Source organism: Podarcis liolepis (genome assembly GCF_965112155.1).
Source record: "Podarcis liolepis genome assembly, chromosome: 3".
Classification (NCBI taxonomy): Eukaryota; Metazoa; Chordata; class Lepidosauria; order Squamata; family Lacertidae; genus Podarcis; species Podarcis liolepis.
Window position 1 is genome coordinate 39,953,760 of NC_139557.1, and position 12,557 is coordinate 39,966,316.

The following is a 12,557-nucleotide window of genomic DNA, read 5'->3' on the forward strand; positions in this document are numbered from 1 at the left end:
GTTATATCTCTCTCACTTAGTAGCTGGTGTGCAATCGTTTAGAGGGTTCAGTCCAGAAATTCCTGAGCAGAATTATCCACTAGATCACAGATAGCCCCTTTCATAAGGCGGCCTTCCATGAACAGAAGGACTTCCTATATCTGTGCAAGGGCTGATCCAAAGTGGAATGCTAAGATTGGGGAGTCATGGGCTTAATTCATATTGCTAGAGATTTGGGGTAAACCCTAGAAATGAATAAATCCCAAGGTTTGGGGTTCTTTGTGATACGCAGGGAGAATATAAGCTGCAAGGGGATTCCTGGGCAGGCTGAGGGAAGAGCAGAGCTGTTAGCATTACAATAGCCATTGAGGGTCTTCAACAACTCCTTGTCCCAGGTGTGACCAGAGACTAGAGATTTGGAAGGTTGCCAGGGTAACTTCTCTGGGGGAGGGCTCTTGCTTCTGAAAAGAAGAAAGGGTAGATCCATCTTGGTGAGGGTGAAGGAAGGACTGCCTGCAAAGCTCTGGGCCATGCTGTAAAATCTGAATCCCCTCCAATCAGACGAAGGGTGTAAATAGGTGAATAAACCCTATTTCTTAAAGCACAACAGTCTCCACTGTGTCTTCTACCCTCAAAGGGGACACAAGACCCCGTGTGTGTGCCTGAGATCCCATGCACCTTTGTCATGGCTTGGCAGAGAGAGGGACAAGCACCAGGCTTTTGTAACACTGGTGTCAGAAGTGGGATCTGTGTTTCCTGGAGAGAAGGCCTAGAAGTCAAAAATGGAGGAAGGAATAACAGCAGTCCTTGAGCAGTTGAAGCTGATGCATGAGCACCAAAGGCAAAACAATGGGAGCGGATGCGAGATGACCATGAGCAGCAGATGCAGCAGCTGAAAGTGTGGGGGAGAAGTCTCCAGGGAGAACAAAGCGTGACTCCATGCCAAGAGCCAGCGGTGGAAGAAAAAGATACCAAGCTGGCTGAAGCTGAGGAGGGGCTGCTGATTAAAATATCTCTTACGCTTGGGGTGCAAGTGGTGGAAGAAGAAAGCGCCCCAAGAAGCTATTCCTGATTGACCCTTGGAAACCAGCTGTGGAGGATGGCGAAGAGGACGAGAAAATGGAGGTGCCTAAGAACTTGCAAGGGGTACTGCTATTCGATCTTTCTACTTCCTGGGTGCCTGCTGTGGAAAAAGAGGTGCAGGACAAGAAGGGCTGGCTGGCTAAGTTGCTACTGATACTGCCTGGCAAGCTCTTGGGGACAGTATCTCTCAGCCTAACCTTCCTCAACAGACAAAATGAGGGACAACCGTTCCTAGCTGTTCTTGGAGGCAGCTGCGGGAATGCAGATGTAATAAACAAAATAGATTAAATATGAACATGCCTGACACAGACAAGGCTACAAATGAGCCTCTCTCTTACCTTGCTCATGCTGATGCTAAATTAATTGAAATATTAATTTCTAATTAAAAGCACGATACATTCAGTTTTGAGTGTCAGGCTTTGTTTAAGCAAGTATAGCATTCCCCCCCTTTTTTTTTAAACAATTGTGTGAATTTAAAGTCTTCTCTACTGACAGAATTGTTGTAGCTAATTAGAAAATTCCATTAGAGGTTATGTGTATATGGGAAAGGTGGTTCTCCGCCCCCTGCCCCCCCTCTTTATACCTCACTAGATAATTGTTACCTTTTCAGATCACAATAGATGAACTTATAAGTTTGAGCAGCAGCATTCATGCATTTATAATAGCAGACTGGCACGAGAGAACTCTTCTTAAAAGCTTATGATTATGATGCTGGGTGCTTTATTTTAACATGGGTGCTTTAACCACATTCCCAACTTCTTGCTATCATCCTCTACTTGCACCACCTGATATTAAAACAGCTGGCACGTTTGCTGCTAATATTATTATGCCTTTCAATTGCTTGCATTTGTGTCCAAGCGCAAATTTCCTAGGTCAGCTGCTATAGTAACCAGGTGGGGAGGTCAATGTGGACACAGGTGGCTTATATGAAAGTACAACAACAAAGCACCACTGAAGGGGGGAGGACACTGGATGCCCTTGAGAGGTTGAGGCACAGCGGGTTTGTTCCTGGGGCTGAGTTTACTACTGTTAAGTGGTAGCAGCACCAGCCATGATGCTAGTGCCCCACACTGAGTGATGCGATCTTCGCAGCTAGTGCACATCAACACACACACCATACCTTTAGTCTGCTATGTAGTAAAGCTCTTTAGTAAGAGTCTCAGGTTCCAGGTCCCCCCAACCCTATGTACCAGTGCCTTATAGTGGACTCAAGCAGCCCACCAGCAAACTACTACAGAAGCTGTTGCTGTCTGCAAATTTCTTGCAGAGGGTACATTCAGAGGGTCTTTTTTCCCCACACTCTCTTCTGCATTACTTATAAGTCCACCAGAGTATAGTAATTTCAACCTAAGCCAGTACTTCTGTTTAGCAAATTAGTCTGCATGGCAGTTCTGCTTGCTCCTATGCTAAAGGCATGCATCACAGCACATTAATCTGTTTTGTAAGCTATTAGCAAGCTATTCTTTAATCCCTCAGGTGTGTGTTTTACCTCTGATCTGTGGAGACCTGCAAGCCCTCACCAGAACTAATTCAGTTCTGGGCCATACCTTCAGGACAAGAGGGCATTTGAGAACCAGCCAGCGTACCAATCATGTCAGTATGAAGCTGGGGAAATCATCCTGCTGTAGGAGGATCCAGCTGTGAGGTCCTTGAGGCTGTTCATTCCCTGCCTTCTGTTCCTTCCTTCTTACTGATTGTTGAGTCATGTTGTGGGTTTCTTGTTTTTGAAAGAAATGCGTTATCTTGTGACAAGCGATTATTCTTTATTCCATTCCTTTAATGCTCCCCAAATTAAATTAAAGCAACAACAGCAACTTCAGCTTGTGAGAACAATCCACCAGGACTATCTCCTGTGCAGTTGCACAATTGAAACAGATTGGAAGTGGGCAAGAGAAGAATGTAAGCAGCTCTGATGCTCTCACCAACACGGGGCTGTTCATGAAGAAATAAGCAGTTGGAGGCAGAGATGATCCAAGATGTTTTGGTGCTTGAGTCAGAAACTCAAAATTCTGTTCCCCAGTGGCAAGCACAGAACAATAAACTACATCATTGGCCATTTTAATTACCCCATTTATACCCCAAAATCTGCTTCCTAAATCATGAGTAAGGGTGCAATCCAGGTTCTGGCCAGGCGTAATGGGACTGCCATGCTGCTCCCACCAGGGCAGAATGTAGTGGGCAGCCAAATTGCTGTGGATTTGCTTTGGCAATTGGGCTCAATGCCGTCATGTGATGGCAGCAGGGCCAGCTCAGCATTCAGTGGATACTGGCCTGGCTCAGCCCCTCTCTGACCCTTGAATACCTATTTCAGTGATTTCCATAGGCTGTTGATAGTGGGGACCCTGCCAATGGTACTCTTACCCGCACATGCGGCAGGCAAAATGGGGAGCTCCACACTAGCTGAGTGATGCTGGCATCTCTCTCTGGGTGGGAGTCAGCATGGGTGATCAGAGGGACATTTCTGCCCAACCCAACCCTGTGCAGTCCCACAAAAAGGGGGTTTGGACTGCAGTGTTAGTAGTTCAAATCTGGAAAGAATAATTTGTAGTATGTCCCCAAGCCAGAGGAGGAGACCGAGCTGCATAAACTGAGCAAACATGAATTAGGCCCATGGTCGGCGATGCGGCCCGTGGAGGTCGTTTGACCGGCCCACAAGCCGCCCCCAAACCGAGCTGCCCACTCACGTGCGTGGGGACTCGCTTCTGCGGTGCCGAAAATTGGGTCTGCACAGGTGCCGAAAATCGCGAGCAGGTGTGCTCACGCACGCACGTGGTCCAGCCCATGGAAGGATCTCCGTGGGACCAATCCAGCCCAGGCAAGATAAGCCTTGCTGATCCCTGAATTAGGGCTTAGCCACATTTACTCTGCTCCTTCCATGCAAGGACTGCACTTCAAAGCTATATGTCCTGGCGCCTTTTTCTTTTTGGCTCTGGAACTTTCCCTGCAAAAACCTGCTCTTTGGTGCCCAATCAGAGCAGAGCAATTGTCAATCCATGGGAAACCCAAATTGACGATTGCTGCAATTGAGCAATAAAGCATGAGTTTTTGTGGGGGAAACTGGGGGGGGGGGGGTGGCCGACAAAACAGCTCAAACACAGAGTTTTAAAGCAGGACCTATGCCTGGAAAGTGTGGGTGGATAAGCCCTCTGTTTCCTCGAACAAAGCTCTATTGCACTTTGCTTCAGTTTCCTGAGACATTTGCATCTGAAATGTTTGCCCTATGACTCAGTCTAGGCTGAAAAATTCTGAACTGTATACATTTCCTGGGGCAACCCCCCCCCCCCAATTATTTAAGTCCTTTACACTGTATGTTTACTCAGAAATAATAACTGGGTGGTGTTCCAACTACCGTATTTTTCGCCCTATAGGGCGCACTTTTTCCCCTCCAAAAATGAAGGGGAAATGTGTGTGGGTCCTGTGGGGCGAATGCAGGTTTTCGCTCCAGGCTTGCGCACCGACCCCTCTCGCTCTCCAGGCTTCAGGAGAGCCCCAGCGCCAGCCCCACAAGGCCGGGGGACAGAGGGAGGCGGAACGCCGCCTTCCCGCTGTCTCCCGAAGTGGTTTGGAGGCTGAGGGCGGGGAGACCCCGCCGCCAGCCCCACAAGCTCCGGGGACAGTGGGGAGGCGCAGCGCGTCTCCCCGCTGTCCCCGGACCTGATCTGAAGGCGGGCTGCGGGGAGAAGAGCGCTTCTCCCCGCTGCCGGCCCCACAAGCGCCTGGGGGGGAAATAATTTTTTTTTCTTTATTTCCCCCCAAAAAGAAAACTTGATGCGTCCTATGGGTCGGTGCGTCCTATGGGGCGAAAAATACGGTAAATTGTTGCACTAGCACAAGGATTAGCGCCAGCTCAAGGGGACTTCCCTCTCTTGCATGCACCACAAGCAATCTCCAAATCTGCTCTGGAAGGTTGGGAGAACCTCCGGAAGAGATTTAGGGGGTGATGGGAGAGGAGAGGGGAAGAACATTTCCTCACAAGGAGAAATCCTTGGGCTGATGGAACGTTCTCCTGAGGGCTACTTTCAATACAACCACTTGCATTCTCGGTTTTTAACCCCTCCTGTGCTTGTACATTTTAAAAATGATCAATTAAGGTAAATGTCTTTGAACAGTTGCTAATAGCTGGAAAAAGGCATATAATTTTTTGAGATGAAAGAATACAAGGGAGCCCCTTGCTCAGTTTAGGACTGGATTCTTAACCTAGTCTTGTGTACAGTATTTTGAATAGTTGTTTCTAATGGGTTTTACTGATGATTTTATCGTTTTATTCTGTTTGTAAACCATCTTTAGGGTTTTCTTTTTACAATCAATCAGTATATAATTTTTACGAAATAAATGAATTATGTTTAATTTAAAATATATATACATGGGGAAACTAGGATAGGGAAACATTATTCTACTTGCTTTTTGTGAAAAGGACTGCAACCAGTGCTTTTTTTCTGGGGGTACTCCAGGGAACGCAGTGCCTTTCCCCCCACATGTTAAAAGTGTGGCATTTACTGTAACAATTTCATGGTGAGTACCGACACCTTTTTATCTAAAAAAAGAAAAAAGCACAGACTGTAACAATAAAATTCCAGGGGTGGGGGCAGCATCAAATCTGTTTGTATTTTGAGCCAACACATTCAGTCCAGAGAAGTATACTTGTGCTTCACTTTTGTGCTTCCAGTTCCTTGCAGTCCTCAACTTCTGTGTTTGAGATATGAAAGATATATGTTCCACCCCAAGGTCACTACATTCACAAATAGCACTCGATAGCGAGGGGCAAGAAATAGGAAATTGACCATCTGAGCTGCTGGCCACACAGTGAGTTCTGCTAAGAAATACTCCGGGAATTTTTCCTTGAATTCCTTCCAGCTGGCTGCCACAGTGTGACCTTGAAGTAGTCCCATTGTCATGAAATACCAGCACCCGAAAAATGGAGCAAAAAGTTGATCTATTGTTACCTTGATGATGACAACTTTGATGTGTCCAAGTCCTTTTCTCGGGGTTAGTTTGTCTACCAAGGTGTACCAGTAATGTAGGGGCGGTCCCATGGTGCATCCCGTTATAAACATGTGAGATGCACGCTCAACATCCCACTTGTGTTTGGGATTTTGCCTTCGTTCCAAAGACTGCTGGACTAGATCTGCAATTCCCAGCAATAAACCGCTACTCACTGTATTGGTAATGATAAGGTTCCGCCCTCCAAACAATGGTGCATAGAAGCGGGCCATTGCGGCTAGCTGTTGTATAATACGGGCCCGCATCTTCCTCTCTTTCTCCTCTGAAACAAATGCATGCAGATCCGGTAACTATGTTGAGAGCATTTTTCTGAACTTTCAGCCTTCCTTTCCCAGACTGAAGGTATTCTTTTTCAGGGATGGTTGCATTGTGCTTTTAGGAGGATTATTTCATTGTGAGGACCTGAGGAAGAATGATGTTACAGCAGGCATGTATGATGAGTCACAGGAAATACATCATAGTATTCTAGTGAAGAATTTTACTTTTGTGCTTTATTATGATGTCATGGCTGATCTTCAGCATCTTGCACACACGTAGCAGAAAAATAAATTGCATCAACTGAACAGGTACATGTAAATATAGCTGTTTCTTACATCACTTAAGATGAGCAATCCAAAGAAAGGAAACTTTTACTTTGCTTACATCCTTTTTATTTCAACAGAACGTAAATGCACTTTATCTTAATTGGGCCCTTGATTGATGACCTTGAACAGGATACCTATAAAGTAGTTGCTTTTCCACTAAAGAAAGCATACAAAACAACTTACGATCACAAACAAACCAAATAACCTTCAGCTTTCATTATGAAGACCTATACAAAACAAATTATAGCAAAGTTTTTAGAGATTCAAATTCGATATAATAGCATACCATTAAAAACAACTGCAATAACTTGGAAAATAGCTAGGAAAGGTTTTCAGAACTTCCTGGCTATTTCAGGTGAAAAAATGTTTTCCCTCTTTTCCCTGACCACTGGGCTGCTGCTGCTTATTTGTACAATCATTTGTGGTTGTGTAACCCCTCTCTACCCACCTCCACACCCCAAAAAGAAGAGAAGTAGCCCAGTGGGCCTTAGGTGATCTTACCCTCATAAAGGAGTGGTTCTCACTTTCAGTTTTGGAGGAGGATTGGAACGTACATACAGTAAAATGCATTCCTTCAAATGCAAAATAAGCAGAGCCATTTACAGTTTTAAAGAAAATAACATTTGGCATTGGGGGGGGGGCAATGGAAGAGTGCACCTTTGGGAGTGAGGTCAAGCTGTTGGTAGGTTGCAGCGTCTGCTGTGGCTGCAGAGACCGATGCGGAAGAGACAAGTTTTGTTGCAGCTGGGGCAGATGAAGGCGTGCAATTGTGCTTCTGCAGAGGCACCATGGCGTTTCCTCTCTCTGTGCTCCTCCCAGCAGTCATTTTGCCTCTGGTCCCTGCTATGGATACGCAACCTGTCTCCAGGCACCGCAGTTGTCCACAAGGTTGGTGTTGCCAGCCTTCATGTCACATTTGCAGACCTCTTTATAGCACAGAGTTGGTCTGCCAACAGGCCTGGTACCTGAAGCCAGCTCACTGTAGAGCATGTTCTTGGGAACCCAGCCATCTTCCATGCTGTGGGCATGACCAAGCCAGCATAGACATAGCTGAGACAGGAGTGTGAACATGTGGGCTTGGGAGGGCATGTATTTGTTTGAAATTCTGTCCTGCCACATGCAGCAAAGTGAATTGGGCTTGGAAGGCGTTTGGAAAATAGAAGAGCCAACGTTGATAGATGGGCTACAGAATTCCTTTGCTAGCTAGAGCTTTCAAGAATTAAAGAGCAAGGGTGGGGCCTGGCAGACAAATCTGGGATTTAGTCTATTATACACAGGTAAGAATAACATCCATTATTCTAACTACTTTTTGTCTCCTGCCACGCCTATGTTTGCTTCTGGCTGTGCCCTGCATTGGGATGTGGCCACAAAGGCATGCATCCTTCAGGCAGAAAATGGTTTCCCACCCAGTTCTATGTAACATGCCGCAGCAATGCAGGTGGGAAATGACCTATTCATGGATGTTTCATATTCCACATAACTTAAAATACCTTAAAGTAGGTCCATTGATACTCATGAATCTGAGTATGGCTTTGTTGGATATCATCCTGTGTGTATTTTTGTAAATATGTACCTGAAAATGCATGTAGTGTTCGGTTGGTATAAGCATATATTTCACTATTTTAATATCAGAATAAGAGATACAACTGAGGCAGTTAAGTATTTTGTTGGGCCAGCTTGCTACAGTTTAGGAGTATGCAATCCTCTGAGTCACTAACATCCGCATATGCACACTCGGAGGTGTTTATGACAGTGCTTAAGCTGGGGAGAATAATATCTCCTGTCCTTCTTTCTTCTCTCTGTCAGGACAGGTGAGGGAAATGCCTGAGGGAATGGGGCGAGGAAGATTTGCCTTACTTTGTCAGGCTGCCTCCTTGCAACTGCAGGACTGAGGTTGACTTTAGGGGAACTTGCTTTAAGGGAATTTTTTAAGTGGTAGGGCAGCCCCAAGAACTCACCCATCTTCTCCTGAACACCCAGTAGATCCATCTACCTGGGGAAAGTTGTTGTTGTTGTTGTTTTGCACTCAGTGGGGTTTACTTCTGAGTAGAAGTGTCTAAGCTTGTTGTCAGTAAGTACCACAGGCTGGATTTTCCTGGATTTGCCTGTATGCATGAGCCAAAGGGGTAGCAGTTGAACTCAGCAACTGAAAGTGAAAGAGGGACCTGGCTGGAGCTCAGCTTCCAAAACATTCCCAGTCCTCACGGTGTCTGGGCTTGCTCATTGCCACTGCCTCAGATTTGCTGAGCTACTCCACTTTGCCTTCCCATAAATATGTCCCCTTGCAAGCCTTTGAATTCCATCTGGCAGGATGGGGACTTGCTATATGTTAAAGCAGAGGTGGGAAACCTCAGGCCTGGGTGCTGAATGTGGCCCCCAGACCTCTCTATCTGGCCCCAGGCCACATCCCTCATTAGCCCTGCTTCACACCTCAAGTGTGTCCTTGAACTCTGAACATGCCTCTTGCTTGTCTAGATAGTGGGCAGGGCAATGCGTGTGTGTGGAATTGTACTACACAAAACTATATTATACTTTTGCCTCTGGCCCTGCCCACCACTGGCATGTGGTCTCGAGAAGGTTGCCCAGAGCGAAATGAGGCCCTTGAGTGAAAAATGTTCTCCACCCCTATTTTAAAGCAAGTTTGGTTACAAAAATTTGAGGGCTCTGTAATAGGATCCCATGAGTTGTGTGAGGCTGCTGTCGGGAGGGAAAAGACCATCTGCTTACCAGCATACATGGCAATTTTGTGGACTCTTACAGGCTTCTTTCTATCCTGGATTATTTATTTTAGCCAATTCAGTTTAACACAAAGGGTTGTGAATCATACTCAGGGGTAGAGGCATTGGAATTAATGGGCATGGATTTACTCTGAGTAGGACTATGATGACTTACAAACCAAGGTGAATAGCTGTCCCCATTTGGGGACGGACGGACCAAAAAGCAATAATATTTGGGGTAATGGCCACTTGAAATTGCTTTCTTCCACATGATTAAAGGTAGTTTGAAGTGCATTGAGTCCTAAGAGATGCATTCCAAAAATTCCCATTGAGTAGGTAATTCAAATATAGCACCCTTCCCCCCCCCCGAATTTTTGCTACCAGAGAACACTATTATCGTATTGCACAGCAATAGCTCAAATCAATTTTCACATCCCAGTCCAAGTTGTTACTCGGGATTATTATGAAATCTAAGCCACTTTAGTTTCTTATATCATAAAACACTAAGTTGTCTTGCAACTTGAAACAAAATTGTAAAACTGGAGAGGCTGGGTAATTAATATTTCCCATGTTGATAATTAACAGGATTTCCATCCAGAGACTATTGTGTATGTTCTTGAGAACTCAAGAGACTTTTTGGCTAAAATGACAACATCTGCAAAAATCAAGACAGAGCCATTTATTCAGAGAATTTCCTGAAGATATCTTGCCAATTACTTTTTACTAGTAGGTGATGATTAATCATAACTTGACTGGCTTTAAGCAGATAAATCCAGTTTCTTTAACAGAGAAAAATGGCTCCCCTTTATTACATACACAGCCCAACAAGACAACAACAAGAATCCACCAACAGCATACAAATCAATGTGGCTAACCTGATCCAAAAACACCCACCCACCCCACTCACACATGAAAACAAAGTTCACCACAGCCAATCACAAACAAATAACCACACCCTAGGCCAACCCCAACCTGCCTCACCACCAAAGGAAAACAAGCGAATAGCAAAAAGAACCTGCACAAACGACGCTGACACAAAACCCCACACATACATTAAGTAAAATAGAAACATTGCTACCCGACTCCACGCCCGCTCACCATGGCTCCCTCCACCTTTTCCCCCCTATTCTTCCTAATGTAACACTAATGTCTCAACAAATGAAACTGATCTGTAGAAAGAAGAGACATTGCACATACTTTTGTAAACCAAGAAATCTTTAATTAAAAAAGTTTTTAAAAAACCAGAAAAATGCTACATGTAAAACATCTAAAAGTAAATGTTGGGCAGGATATAGGAATCTAAACACTGTTTTGACATACTTTGTTTGTGCAAATGGAAGGCAGTAGTTTGCATGAATTGTTTGTGGTTACTTTGTTTTGCTTCATGACAAGACTATCATCCAGGAAAGGGCTATATTAATTTTCAGTGGTGTTGTTGCATGTAACTTTGATGGCGGGACAGAGTTAATATTTTTCTTTGGTTCTGTGCAGTAGATTTAGAGGAGGCCCACTAAAATTCATGGACATGACTAAGTCCATTGTTTTCATTGGGCCTACTCTGAGTATAACTTAGTTGAATATAACTCCTTAAGTTCTAGCATTTGTTTGCCACTGATTCTGTTCACCAATACAAAGATGTCACCAATGTATCACCACCATATTAGCAGCTTGTTGGTGGGCTCCTTAAGGATGACTTATTTAAGTTTGCTCCTGGGCATCTGCATGGCTCCATTTTATGCCAATTTATTTTTGAGAAGCCTGAACAAGTCATAGTTAAGGAGCCCACCAACAAGCTGCTCATTTGTTGGCGATGCATTTATGACATCCTTTGTCATCTGGACCACGAGCAACAAAAGTTTGGAACAATTTAAGAATGATACCAACCATCCATCCCACCATCAAATGTGCACTTAATAGAGTCATTACAAATCATATGGGATGTTCTCCTTGTCACATAAAAAACAAGATAGTCACAGATCTTTACAATCAACCCACTGATGCTCACATTCATTTAAAATGGAATTCCTCCAGGACACACAGAAAAACATCATCTGCAGATTGAAATGTTTTTGCAACTTCAATGAAAACCACCTCAGGTCTGAAGTGGGTGATTTAAGCAATTGAAGAAACACCCAGTTCAGACCCCATAAGCATATATATGAAGTTAGGGTGTCTCGCTCCAGTGTGCATAACTATACACTTGCTTACATTGAATCACATTTGCCATTCACCTATTTTGGAAAGCTCCTTTTGTTTTCTTTTGTTTTCACCATCCTGAACAATAAGCAAACCCATTACCACCTCATTACTGCTCCCCCCTGCCAATCCAGGTCATTTAACTGCAATTAAGGAAGCAGAGATCCCAATACTGAGCTCTCTTCCATTGTGAGAAATGTGCTTTTTGGTTTTTAACCTACCGGTATTACCAATCAATAAGAAGACCTGCTCCTTCATCTCACGACTCCTTTTAGCTTTTGAAAGCTTTTTGAAAATTTAAGAACGCAACATATACTCATGTCCATATCCTTGTTGACACTCTCACAAAAGGTTAGGCAGGGCTTTTCTTTTTGAAGAGCCTAGAATTTTGTCTCTCTTTGCTACTATATGCCTCAGTTCCTCAGACTCCCTTCCTGAGAAAATTGGTTAAGACACAGAGGCTTGTAGGTGTTGTTGGACTACAACTCCCTGACCATGCTGGCTTGGGCATATGGGAGTTGTGGTTCAAAACACCTGGACAACACCGGGTTGGGGAAGGTGGCTCCAGACCTACACAAACTAAGAACTGAAGTAATACTAGGGCAACCAGCTCCTTAAGAAACAGAATGACTAACCAGCCTCAGTACAGTAAACAGAATATCACCTGCAAAGCCAGCAGTGTAGTGTTTGTAGAATGCAAATTCCCTGGATGCCACATGAAGTATGTTAGGAAAGCAACTGCAGGCCTTAGTGCACATTTGAGAAATCATGTCAAAAGCAAATAAGGAGCGGGCAGCCGCAATAAAAATAGCCACTTCTAAGTCAGAAACCACAAAGAACTTATGGCTGAAATTCCCAACACATTTCAACACATGTCTATTATCAGGCAAGCAAATATCAGTAGACAATAAATAAAATCAGTATGAAAGCAACAATCTATAAAAACCCGGAATAACATAAGCATACAAAATAAATAACTAGTGTGAAAATTAGTAAC

At 44.4% G+C, this 12,557-nt stretch overlaps 3 protein-coding genes across 6 annotated transcripts in view; 1 reads left to right on the forward strand and 2 right to left on the reverse strand.

The window, feature by feature from the left end:
• The window catches only part of KCNQ5 (potassium voltage-gated channel subfamily Q member 5), a 247,978-nt gene that overhangs the window by 196,272 nt on the left and 39,149 nt on the right, over positions 1–12,557 (forward strand). The window lies entirely within an intron of this gene.
• Positions 1–12,557, reverse strand: part of LOC310704212 (uncharacterized protein) — a 162,190-nt gene that overhangs the window by 92,880 nt on the left and 56,753 nt on the right. The window lies entirely within an intron of this gene.
• Positions 5,634–6,530, reverse strand: LOC310704210 (mpv17-like protein 2). Its single transcript, XM_083497403.1, has one exon. It carries the CDS (start codon positions 6,306–6,308, stop codon positions 5,742–5,744), a length of 567 nt encoding a protein of 188 aa, XP_083353529.1. The 5' UTR covers positions 6,309–6,530; the 3' UTR covers positions 5,634–5,741.